General features: G+C 40.8%; 1 protein-coding gene across 3 annotated transcripts in view; it reads left to right on the forward strand.

The window, feature by feature from the left end:
- Window positions 1–2,376: 2,376 nt before the first annotated feature.
- The window catches only part of ice2 (interactor of little elongator complex ELL subunit 2), a 38,293-nt gene continuing 22,949 nt past the window's right edge, over window positions 2,377–17,720 (forward strand). The window contains exons 1-9 of one of the 3 annotated variants that reach the window (XM_029115164.2): window positions 2,377–2,624; window positions 4,821–4,928; window positions 5,091–5,496; window positions 6,595–6,714; window positions 6,974–7,108; window positions 7,440–7,556; window positions 8,341–8,500; window positions 12,597–12,778; window positions 16,041–16,980. In XM_029115164.2, coding sequence (XP_028970997.2) covers window positions 2,611–2,624; window positions 4,821–4,928; window positions 5,091–5,496; window positions 6,595–6,714; window positions 6,974–7,108; window positions 7,440–7,556; window positions 8,341–8,500; window positions 12,597–12,778; window positions 16,041–16,980 — 2,182 coding nt within the window. In that variant the 5' untranslated portion in view covers window positions 2,377–2,610. Of the gene's footprint in view, window positions 2,625–4,820; window positions 4,929–5,090; window positions 5,497–5,790; window positions 5,905–6,594; window positions 6,715–6,973; window positions 7,109–7,439; window positions 7,557–8,340; window positions 8,501–12,596; window positions 12,779–16,040; window positions 16,981–17,720 lie in introns of those variants that run through there. The other 2 variants (XM_029115165.2, XM_029115166.2) reach the window with 2 other exon arrangements.

Genomic DNA, 17,720 nt, shown 5'->3' on the forward strand with positions numbered 1-17,720 from the left:
ATACACAACATAGTGACTCTTAGAAACAATATGAAAAAACAATGAAATACCTAAAGGATCTCTCAAGACACATTCCCACAGCTAGTAATGTGTATAACTGAATGGTCCACACAGCTGAATAGTTCCATCCTAGCAGGACCGCGTACGTGGAGCCGGCCAAGAAAAGCAAATGTCTGTTACTGATTGTCTGACTGACTGCCTGACTGCCTACTCTTACAGAGTGTAGTGGTCAGCAACACAGACCTGCAACCAATAAGTCCTGTGTTCAAATCTCGTCAAAGCAAATTATGCATTAAGATTGGTTCCGGATAGAAATAAACTTTGTTGGCTACAACCTTCAGTAGCTGTGTTATTGTAAACCTAAAATAAAACTGTTTACATTTATTTTGCAACTATTTCTGGAGGATTTTCGAAGTTCGCATCCTTGCATTATTTTTGGGGTAATATAGGCTAGATAAAAAGCCCTTGGGCAGTAAAAGAGGAGGGGTTACTACGATTCTCCTGTCCATTCACTTGACGAACAAGTCAGTTATCTTCTGTCTGTGGAACTCTACTGGAGGGATGGAAAACCATTTTTTCAAAAGATATTCCACAAAGCATGTTAATTGCTAGGTGTGTATTAAATGGTAGGGTTGTATAATTCAGTACACCTGTATGGTAGATGTGTATAATTCAGTACACCTGTATGGTAGGTTGTATAATTCAGTACACCTGTATGGTAGATGTGTATAATTCAGTACACCTGTATGGTAGGTTGTATAATTCAGTACACCTGTATGGTAGGTTGTATAATTCAGTACACCTGTATGGTAGGTTGTATCATTCAGTACACCTGTATGGTAGGTTGTATAATTCAGTACACCTGTATGGTAGGTTGTATCATTCAGTACACCTGTATGGTAGGTTGTATCATTCAGTACACCTGTATGGTAGGTTGCATCATTCAGTACACCTGTATGGTAGGTTGTATAATTCAGTACACCTGTATGGTAGGTTGTACAATTCAGTACACCTGTATGGTAGGTTGTATCATTCAGTACACCTGTATGGTAGGTTGTATAATTCAATACACCTGTATGGTAGGTTGTATAATTCAGTACACCTGTATGGTAGGTTGTATAATTCAGTACACCTGTATGGTAGGTTGTATCATTCAGTACACCTGTATGGTAGGTTGTATCATTCAGTACACCTGTATGGTAGGTTGTATAATTCAGTACACCTGTATGGTAGGTTGTATCATTCAGTACACCTGTATGGTATGTTGTATCATTCAGTACACCTGTATGGTAGGTTGTATAATTCAGTACACCTCTATGGTGGGGTTGTAGTACATAAACACTTGATTTCCTTAAGTTTTCCCTTTTATTTGTCACCTGTATGTAATAGGTAGGCTATATATTTCTACATTCAATACCTCCTATGTGGCCTTAATGAATAATAACAATGTGACAACAACTAAAGGACTAGTCGGTTTACTTAAACATATGTGGGGCATTATGATAAAACCTTTTCAGCCCAAATCATGGTCTTACAGTAGATTTCCTCTTCCATCCAAAACTTGGAATTGTAATTCCAAAGGCCCAATAAGTAAAAGCCTTTCAGGATTTCATGAAATTACTGTGTATGTGAGCATGTTTACATGATTCAAGGTCCTGAATATCTGAATAAATGCAATGCAGTTGACTATCCATCAAATACAAATTCAGTAGCTTAAATATACATGGCCTTGTGTATTTCAGAGACAAAAAAATATCTAACCACGTTGGATATCCTTTGTTAGATGGCCAGAAAATAACATGCTGGCTTATATGTATTTCCTACAATACATTCACTGCGGCGTATATAATACTTTTTTTCTCTATAGGACATTATGTATTTCATATCCATTGAGTTACATTGTGGCCAATAGCATGGGTGGAGTAAAATGCCAGCAACAATTGCAAATACACAGTGCCCCTTGCATATAAACACTCTATCCACTCTCTTGAACGTATACTACAATACATTTTTACAATATGCACTAGGGAAAGCGGAAAAATAGATTAATTTAATATTATTAATATCGCGTTTTACTGCGGATTTTTTTTTAAGGCAAACCCCGAAAACCGGAAGTCTTTTTGTTGCTACGGAATCTCTAAGGTTGCCAGCATGGCGCTACTGAAGAGTAGATAACATTACCGCGCTTGATGTAAATGAAATTAACGCAACCTGTTCGACCGCTCCTCCCCTTTCCCCGCCTACGTTTACACGGGCTGAAATCTATCAATGTCACCCTAACCGAAAACAGATAACCAGCAGTCAAAAAATAATGATTCGTCTGCCTGTTTAGGGTAGAATAACGATTGGCCACTCCATACACGGACCGATTAAAATACACCAGGTTTCCTCATCACTGTATTTCCATCCCTGTTTAAGAAATACAAACACTGAATACATTTTCCAATCATTTGCCAACTGGAACCTTCTTCATCAGCTTTGTTTCCACGGGAATTATCACAGTTACACCTCAACAACTTTAACGAGTCCATGCAGAAACCGAAGTTTACCCTCGATTCCATTACTCATTTTACAATATAAATCAGATATAATCCTGAAGCAGCGGCACACATGGAGCTGACATGGTGAGATTTGTGTTTGAATATTTTAGGAAAGGTTACTGCTGAAATACTTGAGGGGAAGCTAGCTTGCTTACGTTAACATTACCCTGCTAAAATGCAGCCAGCTGTCGGACCTTCATGTCGTTACTCCACTTCATCAAAGTGACACCAATGTCTTAACTATAAAGGATGGTGCGAGACACAAATGTATTGTAGGTTATGACCTTGTATCACCAGAAATGTTTAGCATATTCAGATTCAGTTCAAGGCAATGCAGAGTTGTGTTAGATCATGGGGTAGGAAGCACGTAAAGCAGAGGAGACAGCCTTCTGGTACTGTAGAGGGTATGGTTACAACTCTCCAGAACACGTCTGCTAATGTGAAGGCAACTACAAACCCGATTCCAAAAAAGTTGGGACACTGTACAATTGTGAATAAAAACAGAATGCAATGATGTGGAAGTTTCAAATTTCAATATTTTATTCAGAATACAACAGATTACATCAAATGTTTAAACTGAGGAACTTTATCACTTTAAGGGAAAAATAAGTTGATTTAAAATTTCATGGCATCAACACATCTCAAAAAAGTTGGGACAAGGCCATGTTTACCACTGTGTGGCATCCCCTGTTCTTTTTATAACAGACTGCAAACGTCTGGGGACTGAGGAGTCAAGTTGCTCAAGTTTATGAATAGGAATGTTCTTGTCTAATACAGGCTTCTAGTTGCTCAACTGTCTTAGGTCTTCTTTGTTGCACCTTCCTCTTTATGATGCGCCAAATGTGGGTGAAAGATCTGGACTGCAGGCTGGCCATTTCAGTACCCGGATCCTTCTTCTATGCAGCCATGACATTGTAATTGATGCAGTATGTGGTCTGGCATTGTCATGTTGGAAAATGCAAGGTCTTCCCTGAAAGAGATGACGTCTGGATGGGAGCATATGTTGTTCTAGAACTTGGATGTAACTGTCAGCATTGATGGTGCCTTTCCAGATGTGTAGGCTGCCCATGCCACACGCACTCATGCAACCCCATGCCATCAGAGATGCAGGCTTCTGAACTGAGCGCTGATAACAACTTGGGTTGTCCTTGTCCTCTTTAGTCCGGATGACATGGCGTCCCAGTTTTCCAAAATGAACTTCAAATTTGTATTCGTCTGACCACAGAGCACTTTTCCACTTTGCCACAGTCCATTTTAAATGATCCTTGGCCCAGAGAAAATGCCTACGCTTCTGGATCCTGTTTAGATACGGCTTCTTTTTTGAACTATAGAGATTTAGCCGGCAACGGCGAATGGCACGGTGGATTGTGTTGACCGACAATGTTTTCTGGAAGTATTCCTGAGCCTATGTTGTGATTTCCATTACAGTATCATTCCTGTATGTGATGCAGTGCTGTCTGAGGGCCCGAAGATCACAGGCATCCAGTATGGTTTTCCGGCCTTGACCCTTACGCACAGAGATTGTTCTAGATTCTCTGAATCTTTGGATATTATGCACTGTAGATGATGATAACTTCAAACTCTTTGCAATTTTTCTCTGAGAAACTCCTTTCTGATATTGCTCCACTATTTTTCACCGCAGCATTGGGGGAATTGGGGATCCGCTGCCCATCTTGACTTCTGAGAGACACTGCCGCTCTGAGAGACTCTTTTTATACCCAATCATGTTGCCAATTGACATAATAATTTGCAAATTGGTCCTCCAGCTGTTCCTTATCTGTACATTTAACTTTCCGGCCTCTTATTGCTACCTGTCGCAACTTTTTTGGAATGTGTAGCTCTCATGAAATCCAAAATGAGCCAATATTTGGCATGACATTACAAAATGTCTCATTTTCAACATTCGATATGTTATCTATATTCTAAATACTAGTTTAAATACAAGTTTATGAGATTTGTAAATTATTCCATTCCTTTTTTACTCACAATTTGTACAGTGTCCCAACTTTTTTGGAATCGGGTTTGTATAACCACTATACTTTATAACGCTGCGCAGAACATTATATACTGTATCTGTTTAGATGCTTTGTGCAGCGAGTTGTCGGACGTTCATGTACTTATGGTTAAGGCCAGGTGTTTTGTAAAAGCACTGTGTGACATCTGCTGATGTAAAAAGGGCTTTATAAATACATTTGATTGATTAATTTGAAGTTGCTAGCCGATATACGTTGTAAAATAAACCGAATAAAATGCTTTGCCTTCTCCATTCTCATCTTGTAGGGAGGACATCCCAGTCCCTGAACCGCACTCTCTACTATTCAACAAAGATCTCTACGATAAATTCTCCCTGGCGCCAACCATCAAGGAACTCTGGGCCATCGCTCAAAGGTAAAGAATGTGACCGGCTGCAGTATCTAATTAAATGACTGTTCATTGATTAGCTGATGTTGTCGGGAGTTTTATCTACATCCTGTTGGAAGTGATAACTTTTACGTTGAGAGCAGTTATTGTTTTTGATACATTCTGATGATAAGTTGTTGTGTTATCCAGTCCTGCTGTAAAGAGTGAGGTGAAAGAGGAATCAGGAGACCGTACCACACCAGTCAACATGCCCTCTACTCAGAACCAGCACAGAACAGCTGAACTGCCTTCTACTCAGAACCAGCACAGAACAGCTGAACTGCCCTCTACTCAAATTCAGAAGCATAGAATTGAAACTAGAGATAAGAGTGGTTGCAGTGGAGAGCCCTCTGTTGACAGTGAAGATGAAGACAGTGACAGTAAATATGGTCACCCACCTGTTGGGTTTGCTATCCCTAGTCAAAACCCCAGCCAGACAGCAGAGGCTTTCCCTGAGCCCAGACTGCCCTACCCCTGTGTCTCCAGTCTCACCCGTAACGAACAGCGGACCTATCTAAATGTGCTGACCAGCAAACATCCCAGAGAGACTCCTCAGGTAGGCTACCAAATGGCTGGTTGGATCTTTCCAGACTCACATCATCCATCCCTAGGCGGAACTCAAATCCAGAGTTGGTTCCTTATTCCACAATAAAGCGTCCTTCACCCACCCTGCAAATCCTGCTTCCCTACAAATGACCATTCTAGCAGTCTTTGACTTTGGCAATGTTGTTTACTGGCTTGCCAATTACATTCATATCATTAAATTAGATGCAGTATATCCCATTGCCATCCACTGTCCCATTGTCACCAATGACCCCTTTCAACACCTGTCATTATGGTCTTTACACAGAGTGGATAGAGTGACAAACTGGCCCTCGCTGCACACAGGACGCCAGGCTCCTCTAGGTCCATCGTAGACCGATCCCCTCTAGCTAAGTTCTACCTCACAGAACTCTGCCCTCTGGTAGATTCCTCATTTTGGTCACCCCTAAAGTTAGCACATCCTTTGGCTTTCAGTTTTTCAAGTTTTCTGCTGCCAGTGACTGGAACTAACTACAAAAGACTTTCAAACTTTACTCTTATCAGCCCTTACTTCAATCTCAAGCTGTCTGAGAAGCTGACTAATCACTGCAACTGCCAAGCACCTTAACCACTCCTATTTAACCACTCATATTTATGTTACATATGGCGAGCAACTTTGCACCTTGTTCTACTTGTTATTTATAATTTACGCAGATGAATAAAACTCACAAAATGTAACTTTGACCAAAACAACCATCTGGATTAAGCTTCAACATTGAAAGTATTCCACTGCGTCTTCATTTTCATATTTTTAGTTACCATTTTACTGTGAATGTGTTTGGAAAAAACATTTTAATCTAAAGTTTGATTTAATTGATTTGCTTTCAAGATACATTTCTTCTTCAAGATACAACCTAAATTGTATTTCTATTAAACTACACTTGTGTGTGACATTTTGTCTTTAATGATCCAGCCCACAAGATTCACTATCCAACTCCCTGTTCCTATTGGTCTGGGATTTCAGGAACTTTGCTATAATTGGGAGTTATGGATCCCTGACTGTCATATTCTGCAAAGGACTACTGTAATCCTGTCCAATCTAACAGTAATGCTGTGGCTTCCTCCCTGCCAGAATCTGCTGAACCGTGTCAAAGGTGAGAGGTCAGAGTTCATGAGATACCTGCAGGATGTGGCCAGGTTGTGTCCCGATGACTACAAATACATATCCCAAGGGGCAGCGCTTTACTCAGAGGTAGTGTACTGTCAATGCCTGGTTACCACTCTTGTCCAGATGGTCCTCTCATCTCTGTTCCAGGAGTACCTGACTCTGTTTAGACTAGATGTCCTCTCATCTCTGTTCCAGGAGTACCTGACTCTGTTTAGACTAGATGTCCTCTCTTCCTTCTGTTCCAGGAGTACCTGACTCTGTTTAGACTAGATGTCCTCTCATCTCTGTTCCAGGAGTACCTGACTCTGTTTAGACTAGATGTCCTCTCTTCCTTCTGTTCCAGGAGTACCTGAAAGTCTGTCTGGACCAAATAAAGAGCTGTCCCCACTTCTACCAGATCCATGAGATGACCAGTTTAACAGGGGGAACATTCTCTTCCAGCCTCCAGCTTAACTTTGAGAAACAGCTGCTGGCTATGGTGAGGTAGAATCTGACTATGGTGGGGTAGCATCTGACTATGGTGGGGTAGCATCTGACTATGGTGGGGTAGAATCTGACTATGGTGGGGTAGAATCTGACTATGGTGGGGTAGCATCTGACTATGGTGGGGTAGAATCTGACTATGGTGGGGTAGAATCTGACTATGGTGGGGTAGAATCTGACTATGGTGGGGTAGAATCTGACTATGGTGGGGTAGAATCTGACTATGGGGGGTAGAATCTGACTATGGTGGGGTAGAATCTGACTATGGTGGGGTAGTTTGTAACTATGTATTTAGATATATAATATCATTATTTGTCTGTTGGCAGGGTGAGGTGTTGATAACAGACCACAAGGTGGTTCCTAATGAAGCTCAGCTGGAATGGGACTATCAGATTGTTTCCTCACACACTCCTCCAGCTAAGAAAGCGAAGCTGTCACACACTGTAAGAATTCTATTTTTTTTAATTACTGTCACACAAGGTTTCCAAACTTACGTTCTAAGTAGTATAAGTATGGTGTATTTGAATAAAAAAAACATAGTATGTGACATTTTTTAAATTGAAATAAGGCGACACTCCTGTTTTAGGGTTTCACTCCAGTAATGATTTTGTAATGGTCTGAATACAGTAACTGTATAAAGTCTACTAATGTTTTATTGGATTTAGGTTAAGGCTCCTACTGCTGAAGCCCATGCTTCTGTAATGCTTGGGATTTCTTTGTCACATTCACTGGCAGTCTATACTGATGGTAATGTTGTTGTTTACAAGTGGTCAGTACAGATGGTAATGTAGTTGTACCCTGGCAGGTAGTACGTATGGTAATGTTGTACTTTATAGTGTTCAGTGCTGATGGTAATGCTGCTATTCACAGGTGTTCAGTGCTAATGGTAATGTTGTTGTTTGCAGACATTCAGCACTAATAATATTGTTTACATGTGGTGCATACTGAATGTTGTTCATAGGTGGTCAGCACTGTTGTTAATGTTGTTTACAGGCCGTCATTAATGATGGTAGTGGTGTTTACAGGTGGTGAATACTAAGGATGTTGTTTCAGCCAGTCAGTACTGCTAATAATGTTTTTGTTAACAGGGGGTCAGTACTGACAATGTCATCTTTGTTTACAGATGGTCAGTACTGATGGTAATGTTTTGATTTAAAAGTGGTAATTACTGGTGGTAATGTTTTTTTTACAGGCAGACAGTACTGATGGTAATGTTGTTGTATACAGGCAGTCAGCACTGATAGTAATGCAGAGATGCTGAGCAGTCGGTATGAACCCCATGTGGTCCTGTGCAGAGAGAGTCTGGTCAGGCTGTTGGACAACCATGGTCCTGACTTCATGGATCCCTGGGAGATCCCAGTAGTCATCAAGACCAATGTTGTGAAAGGTGAGAACAGTCTCCTAACCCTAACCCCTAACCCCTGACCCTAACCCTAACCCTAACTTCATGGATCCCTGGGAGATCCCAGTAGTCATCAAGACCAATGTTGTGAAAGGTGAGAACAGTCTCCTAACCCTCTACTCCCTATAAAGTAGAGTCTTCTCAGGCACTGGGAACTAATAAAAGGACATTCCCCCATGGTCTTTAAGGCTTAATCAAACCCAACATAATCTCCTGTGAATTGCTGCGTAATCTTTTTAACCAATTTATAGAACTACAGCTAACTGGCTAGATTAGGTGTGCACGATGTATTCACTCAATACCGTTATCGCAATATCAAAATTGAAAATGTTGCGGAAAGTATGCGATGTTCCGTTTATTTTGTGGAGAGTCGCGTCCATTGCCTGTGTGGCTTAGTTGTGTTCGATTTAGAGCCCACTTGAAACCACTATAGAATGATCATATTTCATTGGCCAGTTGCCCGGTCACATGCAAGTGTGAGCTCAACGGCTCCACTACATGAACATACCCTATGGAGCATACCACGTGACGTGTGCATACTTCAACAGAGTTTGAGTGAAGAAAGACATAGACACGGCGACAGCGGTGTGAAAAGATAAGAAAGAAAGATAAGAAAGGACAGAAAAGTAAGATGAGTGTGGCTCAGGGAGACAATTAAACCACGGAGATGGAAGAGGCAACGTTAGTGGCCAAAAAGTTATGTGAAAAACTGTAACTGTCATTTTGATCCACGTCACAAAAAGCATTACAAAAGTACAATCCTAAATAGGGTTGCACGATATTGGAAATAACTGACATTGCAATATTTTGTTTTTCTGCTATATATATTGCGATGTGAAAAAATACAGGATGTCTTCAGAAAGAGCTTTGGCTATCAACCTGACATTCTGTATCCTTAATTGTTCCCTGGCCCCATCCTCTACAATAAAAATGTATGAAACTTATAAAAAATATTTCAGAACAGGTTGCTAGGTAATAATATGTAATAATGCACTATTGGGCACACGACTCTCATCTTGGCCCCATTCAGCTAAAGCTTCTCTCATCCCTGTTGCCATGTTCTCACTTTTGCAAACAGTGACTTTTCAAGTGGAAGTCTTCATTAATAAAGTGTACGGTCAGACTTATGTAGGGTTCCGTCATCCGGCTGGACCACAAGTCTGTTGTTGCTGTATAATATTCCACTTGTGCCTTGCATTTCTCGTACAGCTCTGGGATGACAACTTGAGAAAAATAGTTGCGTGATGGCATTACATACCACTTGTCAAGCGACCAGATCATGTTTTTAAAACCCTCTTTGGTAACCGTGTTAATTCGTACCATGTCTTTGGCGACGTGAAATGTTATTGAATCTGTAATTACTGGCAAATGCATCTGAAATAGATTTGCTTTGGAGGGCATTGAGATGCTTTGCACTCATCATACGAAGATTTGTGGTGCTGCCTTAAATGATCAAACAAATTGGTCGTGTTGCCTCGTATTGTGGCAACAATTGCAAGGCCCTCTCGACAAAGTACCTGTTTTTAGTCAACATCCTGTCTGTAGCCGAACTATTTCCATATAATTGACAATGCATTTCTTTTTGCAATCCAATTCTCCATTTCGGTCTTTTCTGCCTGTTCCTCGCTCATTATTTTGTCACATGTAAGCAGAGCCTGCATGTCAACCAAGTGCAGCAATGAACTCCGTGTTCAAAATAATAATAATAAACTTTGTATCCAATAACCCATTAATCAGAGTAAATTACCTTATATCAATCAGACAGATATAATGCTAGTTTTCCATTTAAAAAATATATATTGTAGACTGATAGACTGTTTGCTTTACTAAATCTCCTGTTCTGCAATGTGATTGTTGTGGATGTGTACATTGCAATGTCAATGCTGAAACCATATATTGTGCAGCCCTTATCCTAAATAAATATAAGCATCTTGGCATTAAATGGTGTTGGGAGAAGACTGCACGATAAAGAAAGAGTGAGTGTCCGGTAGGCTATTACCTATAGAGGCAATGCTTCTAAAATGCCTTTGCACTTGATTTGAAATTAATCAATTAAAAAAATCTCAAGTGATGTACGTTCTGCCAAGAAATACAATAGACACGTTTACATTGGCTGAAACACCGGACTCTTCTAGCGAACAGCGGTCAGATTCCCTTTGTGGTAGCCTAAAAAGCTTTGTGGAGCTAGTTTGCAGTCTGTGTAATTTTCTAAATGATTTTGCTTTTAGTAAAAATTTAACAGTACAATGAAATGCAGTTTGCATCTAACCAGAAGTGCAAATAGAAAAGGGAAGAACATTTCCAAGTATAATGTATGTACAAGTGTGATGTGTAAATGTGCAATGAAGGCAAATGCAAGTGCAAATGGCAATTCTGAACACCAATTTGCCATACGCATCTGGTACTCTAAAAAGTTGGCCAGGGTTGGCAGGTCTGCTGTATCTCCAGTACAACATGCCCTGTTCGGCAGACATGGTCTTTATTTATTCATGTTGTACCAGTCCAATATGACTGTCAGTTGAAATAAACCCTTGTATTGTAAGAACTGTTTTCATGTTATGAATCTTTTTTGATGGGTTTTTACCATAACTTGTGTTTTTACATATGTTTAAGAATATTGAAATGTAATATTGATATCGCAATATTCATGATCAGTATCGCAATATCAAATTGAGATGACCAGTACATGCACAACTTGCAATGTTTAACCAGCTAACGTTAACCACACAAATGCTTTAAGCGGAGAGACCTTTTGACATTGACACCTAACATCATGAACCATCTTTAAAGTGCTATGGAAAGTATACCCCATAGTATGTTACATTGCTGTTTAAGGGTCACTGTATAGTTCTCATGTGGTTTAGTTCTTTATTACCAACATTTCTTTTACAAACATATATTGTGGGTACCACCTGTTTGATTAAATTAATACACCAAGGACATTCGTAACATGGGAAAACCTGTGTTTTGAATCCATCAAACCTTTCTTTACGTGTCTCACTGTATTCTGAATCCATCAAACCTTTCTTTACATGTCTCCCTTATACTGAATCCATCAGACCTTTCTCCCTTATACTGAATCCATCAGACCTTTCTCCCTTATACTGAATCCATCAGACCTTTCTCCCTTATACTGAATCCATCAGACCTATCTATCTTATTCTTGCACCTGTTGTTTCTTTTAATAAAAAAAAAATTCTTTTTTTTTTTCTTTCAGTTTTGATTTGCAGTAACAAAGGGCTTCATCTGTAAAAGAGACCCCAGTCTCAGTCTGAATAAATAAATGTTAAATAAAACATAAACAATATATAGATAAAAGGGATAATTCAACAAATTACACTGAAAGATTGTACAATCATTTATTCATCAAAAATCATCTCAAAAGCATTTTCCAGGTTTTGAAAAAAATAACGACATCCTTAGCTTTAATAGCTGTTAATGCCCCCTTCGGGTGTCAGTTTTCTCCTACATCGAGGAATTTGATCTAATCTTTAATCTAATATTTTGCCCACTGTTCTTTGTACTGCTTCAACAGTGTCTTTTTAAAAACATTCTTGCATGTAATGCCCACTTCAATTCCCAGCGTAGCATTTTGGCAGGGTTGAAGTTGAGCTTTTCTTGGTGGGTTTTAGGTCATTGTCCTGTTGTAAGATCCATGTTTATCTTTATTATCTTTATGGGAGGCTGGACCCTCCCAAGTTACTGTTTTGGTAAAACCTGATTCAAATTTTAGCCATTTTATATGATGGCAAAGAAAAGGGTGTGCTAACGTTTTCTGCGTACGGAAATTGTATTGTTATTTTAATTGCATAAATGGCTTCAACAGTTTTTGGTTGGTGTGATTTGTTAAATTGGGTTGCCTATATCAATCAATGTGGTTGGACTTGCTCAAATATCCAATGTCCAGAAAGAGACAGCTTTCCAGGGGGTGTACTACTTCTTCCCATGACTGTATACATTGTGGAGCTATTCCACCAGTGACATATTCACTGTGTGTAGACCTCCCATGAAACTTACAAAAGCATTTTCTGTAAATGAATAGGTAAACCACCTGATGTGTTGGTGTGTTTCTCGGTTGCAGGCAGTAGCCATAGCAAGACCGTGTACCTGGACCCTCCTCTCCTGCAAACCCAGATGAGTGTGAGGGAACGGAGCCGGCTCTTCCATGAGGAGAGCATCAAACTATCAATCAACAAAACTGGAACTAAAAGTGTCTTCCATGTGATGACTGAGAGTCCTGCTGTGTACCGACAACTCCCAGCTGTATGTATTCTAAACCTTAACCCCATCCTAACCCTTTACCTCATCTCAGAAACCCTGCTATAAACAAGCAACTCACAGTTTTGTGTGGGCTTACCTTTACATTTTACCTGACCTTAACACCAACAATGAGATTCCTGCTTGTAACTCCAACCTGAACGTTACCCTTAACTCCACCGATTACCTTTACTATTTACCTGACCTTAACCCAACAATGAGATTTATGCTATCAACTTCCACCTGACCAAGCTTGGGCGGTCGAGGCCCAGCATGGCTTAGTATTACAAAAACATTTTAACTGGTCATATGCAGCATCAGGACAGTGTCCGCACTATTAATCATATTATATAAGTTCATATTTAAACTGAGTGTGCATATTTTTGTCTGGGTGTGTGTGGTTCATGTGTGTAGTTGGTGGTCTCAATTTAAGTGTTCAATAATCTAATGGCTTAGAAATTTCTCTGAGGCACTATTCCACCCTCTTGGAACACTGGCTTTGATTATGTAGACACAGAAACTCTGCAGACTCGCTACTACAGCTCTGTTAATCTGGGGCGTTTCCTTTTCGGCTTCCTGAAGTCAACAGTCATCTCCTTTGTATTTCTGATGTTGAGGGTGAGGTTGTTACAATGGCACCAATGCCAGTTTTCGTACTTTCTTTGTTGGTAATTAGGTGCTTGATGATGGATTTAGTGTGCTGTAGAGCCACACAATTATAGGTTAAGAGCAAGTAATGGATTGAGTGGTCAACCCTGGAGGGCCCCAGTGTTAACTAGGGATGTGCATTAGACCATATTTTACTATCCGAATAGCGTGTTTTTAAAAACTGCTGATACCACATGAGCGCTACTACATAGAGCGCAAAGAACAGTGTGTTGTTCTCATGTAACATCGACTCAATGACCGTTCGTCTGACAAAAAAGAGACTGCGTGTATGGAGAAAGTCGTGTGGTTGACACGCAAAACAACCGAACTAGAAGACAATATTAATCAACACACAACATTGAGATTATTGGATGGAAGAGTCTAGAGAAGCTAGTTAGCTAAGCTAGCCAGATATATGCTATTTGCTTAACTCTCCGTTTTCTGCACTCAAAACCGTCTTTCGATTCCACAGCTGAACTTTACGTAACGTTTTGTGGCCAAATATTTTTTCCAGAGGTAACATTCATTCGGTAAATATATTCTAGTTATAATCTAGTTCAGCTGTAATTGCTGGCCCTTTGTTGTTCCAGTTGAAGCGTGTGTCTAACCAGTTTAACTCGTCGGTGAAGGAGACGTCGCTGGCTGTGGGGATTGTGTTCTTTGGCTGGTGGTCTGTGATGGTTTGGATGCCCGGTCACATGCGTCAGGGTTCAGAGTTGTTGTAGAAGTGCTCCTCAATCCGCAGTTTGAGGTCATGTTTAGCCATCTTGATGCCCATTTTCAGGTTGGCCCTGGATGAGCTGTAGGCTTCCGCATCGCCGGATCTGAAAGAAGTGTTGCGTGCCTTTAGCAGTTGTCGGAATTCTCTTCATCCACCGCTTGTGGTTGGGGAAGGTGAGGAAAAGAAGGGTTATAATTAAGAGACAACTGCAAATTGAACACTTCTGTTCTCTCAAAACTTTCCTTTTGAACTTTTTTTGCAGTGGTCTCTTAATCTCCGGAGCTGTACATGGCCCTCAAGCATTATGACAGTATATGGCCCTCAAGCATTATGACAGTATATGGCCCTCGAGCACTATGACAGTACATGGCCCTCAAGCATTATGACATTATATGGCCCTCGAGCATTATGACAGTATATGGCCCTCGAGCATTATGACAGTATATGGCCCTCAAGCATTATGACATTATATGGCCCTCAAGCATTATGACAGTATATGGCCCTCAAGCATTATGACAGTATATGGCCCTCGAGCATTATGACAGTATATGGCCCTCGAGCATTATGACAGTATATGGCCCTCAAGCATTATGACAGTATATGGCCCTCGAGCATTATGACATTATATGGCCCTCGAGCAGCTTAATAGACACTGTGTCACTATATAGAGCACATAAATACTTGGATGAACCAAAATTGTCTATTGAACCAAGATAAAACAGAGATTATTGTGTTTGGCAACAAAGGCAAGATAACCAGTATTACAAAAAAGCTGGATTCTCGGGCCCTAATAACCAGGGATCAAGTGCGTAATCTTGGTGTTCCTCACATTTAAAAGTCATATCAAAGCGGTCACCAAAACAGCATTCTATCATCTTAAAAATATAAAAATATAGCCAGAATCAAGGGCTTGGTGTCCCAAAAAGACCAAGAGAAGCTCATCCATGCTTTTATCTCTTGTAAGGTTGACTACTGTAATGGCTTCTTAACTGGACTCAAAAAGACTGTAAAACATCTGCAGCTCATTCAGAATGCTGCTGCTGCTGCTAGAATGTTAAGCAGGACCAAGAGAACAGAGCACATCACACCGTTTCTTTTCTGGTGCTACCAGAGGAATAACCTCTGTGTAAAGGTAACATTTTGCTGATGATAATGCAAGTTATTGTGCTGCTGTTTAGACATCGATGTAGGATATTATCTCACAAAAGGACTGACAAGTTTATCCAAACACTTTAGTGTGAGGATTGAGATACCGGGGTGGTTCAGTAAACAGTTATGGGAACTGTAACTCATAAAGGATGAATATTAAATATCCCCCTGGGAGACAGCCAGGTGAGACATCGATGCAGAGATTATCTCACAAAGAGACTGATGTGTTCATCCAAGCACTCGAGTGCAAGGATTTAGATACTGGGGTGGAGTCCCCCTGGAGGGTGTTTAGAGAATTGTAATAATCTGACTGGTTTTTATTCTATTGCATTTTTATATTTTTATTTTCATTGTAAAGCTCATTGAATTGCTTCTATGTATGAATTGTGCTCTATAAATACGCTTGCTTGCTAGGGATCAGTTTCAGAGAAGGGTCAGAGGAGGGGCACTGTTCTTCTTGTAGATATTCCAGTTTCCAACTTGGAACAGTACAGACTGTGTTCTACCATAGGAGTGCTAATGTGCTGTTACACCCCTTTCACACACCAACGGCATGCTGTCGTTGACAGTGTATAAGCACTCCATTTATTGGCAGGATTCACAGATGATTCTTGACATTATTGCTTAGGATACTCTACATTGTTATTTCATGCATTAACAAGGTAATTATGCTATTAATACTTTAGAGCCACTCTTTTATTTATTTATCTAGAAATATTCACAACTTCTAATACAGTTTTTTATCCTCAGGAGAGCTCCCAGAGGACCTTGATGTCGTTTGAGACCTCGGTTCTGGATTTTGGTCTGGATCTGACAGATCTGGAGACTTTTGGAGAAACTACTTTATCCCCAAAGAGGCTGAAGACTCAAAAACTACAGAAAGATGCTACAAGTCAGCCAAAAGCTAAGTCTCAACAGACCTGCAGGATCTCCAGTATTCAGGAGAAGGAAGAGGAGGAGGAGGAGCAGGAGGTGGAGGAGGAGGCAGTGCCTTCAGATGTGGCAGAAGGGGAAGAACCAGGGGAAAGTGGGCTTGGAGTGGTCCAGAGCCCTGCTGGGAACTTATTGGCTGTCCCCAAACGGCTAAGGCATAACTCGCAGGAATCAGAGGAGTTAATCTCTGGTCAGGGGTCAGGTCAAGGGTTAGGGTCATTCTCAGGTGCAGACTCTGAGGATGAGCGCCTGGTGATCGATGACCCTCTATCTCCTGCCAATTCCACCAGGGCGCCTCATACCACCAAACCCCTGACCAAGCTGCCCAATTTGGACACCCAACTGAACCTCCCTGGTGAGGCTATCCTAGACACCCCACAGTCTCTATCCTCCCAGCGGATTAGACCAAGCCCTTCCTCCCCCACACAACCCCGCTCCACCAGGACCAAGAGAGTGGCCAGGAAGGCCAAGGTGCCAGGGAGCTGTGATCAGTTGGGCCAGATCCTAGCCATGCAGAAGGCCATGCTGAAACCCTCACATAGCCAGAATCAGACCCAGGACTTAGCCACACTCTGCAATTCCCAACACACAGCCTCCCTCTCCCCCAGAGGCCCATCATGGCCCAACTCTAACCCCCAATCCCTGGTAAAGCCTTGTGTGTCCAGTTACCTGGAGAGTACCCAGGATGTAGAGACACATGTCCACGCCCCCATTGGATTTGCTCCAATAAACAACGACAAGACTGCACAACAAAAACGTTGGTATTAAACCCATCACCTTACTGTAAAACACATGTAACATAATAAACCCTTCATCACCTTACTGTAAAACACACGCAACATTCAGTTGCATTTCACCTTCTATTCCACATGTTTTTGTAAAGAATTCTGTAGAGGCCAGCTTTTAGATCAGTGTAGATCCATGCTTAAAATTTCTGAGGGGTGTAGAGAGGCAAACACTACTAACACAACTGGAATTTTAAATATAAGTAGTGCCTTGGCTCTGGGCTGTGACGCAAAAGTGATCGTGGTGATTTTTTCATGGAGAATGAAGAATGGCTGAGTGGTTTTAGGCTATAATGTATGCTGGAAGCTGTCAGTTTACAGGTTGATTATAAACAATGTCACCTGTATGGTGTTGGATGTATGTAGGTGCATGAGCAATTATTAGGTACATCCCTGTCATAACCGGCAGGTGTCCAGTAGGTGGCAATATAAGACTTGACTGTAATAGACGCATAATAACAAGTTCTATTAGTTCATATTCCAAAGCACATGAAACAAATATTGTTAATATTCTGTTGTTTCAAGCAAATATAGTTTATATTCTGCACTTCAAGCCAATATAGTTCATATTCCATATTACATCAAACAAATCTAGTTTCTATTCCGTTATACAACGATAATAAGTTTACTGGTCAAAATATCAAGACAAGAAATCAATTCCATTCTGTTACATGTTAATATCCCCCCGTCCCCCCCAGGGCTACTGTGTTAC

This window comes from Esox lucius, chromosome 19 (genome assembly GCF_011004845.1).
Source record: "Esox lucius isolate fEsoLuc1 chromosome 19, fEsoLuc1.pri, whole genome shotgun sequence".
NCBI classification, from domain to species: domain Eukaryota; kingdom Metazoa; phylum Chordata; class Actinopteri; order Esociformes; family Esocidae; genus Esox; species Esox lucius.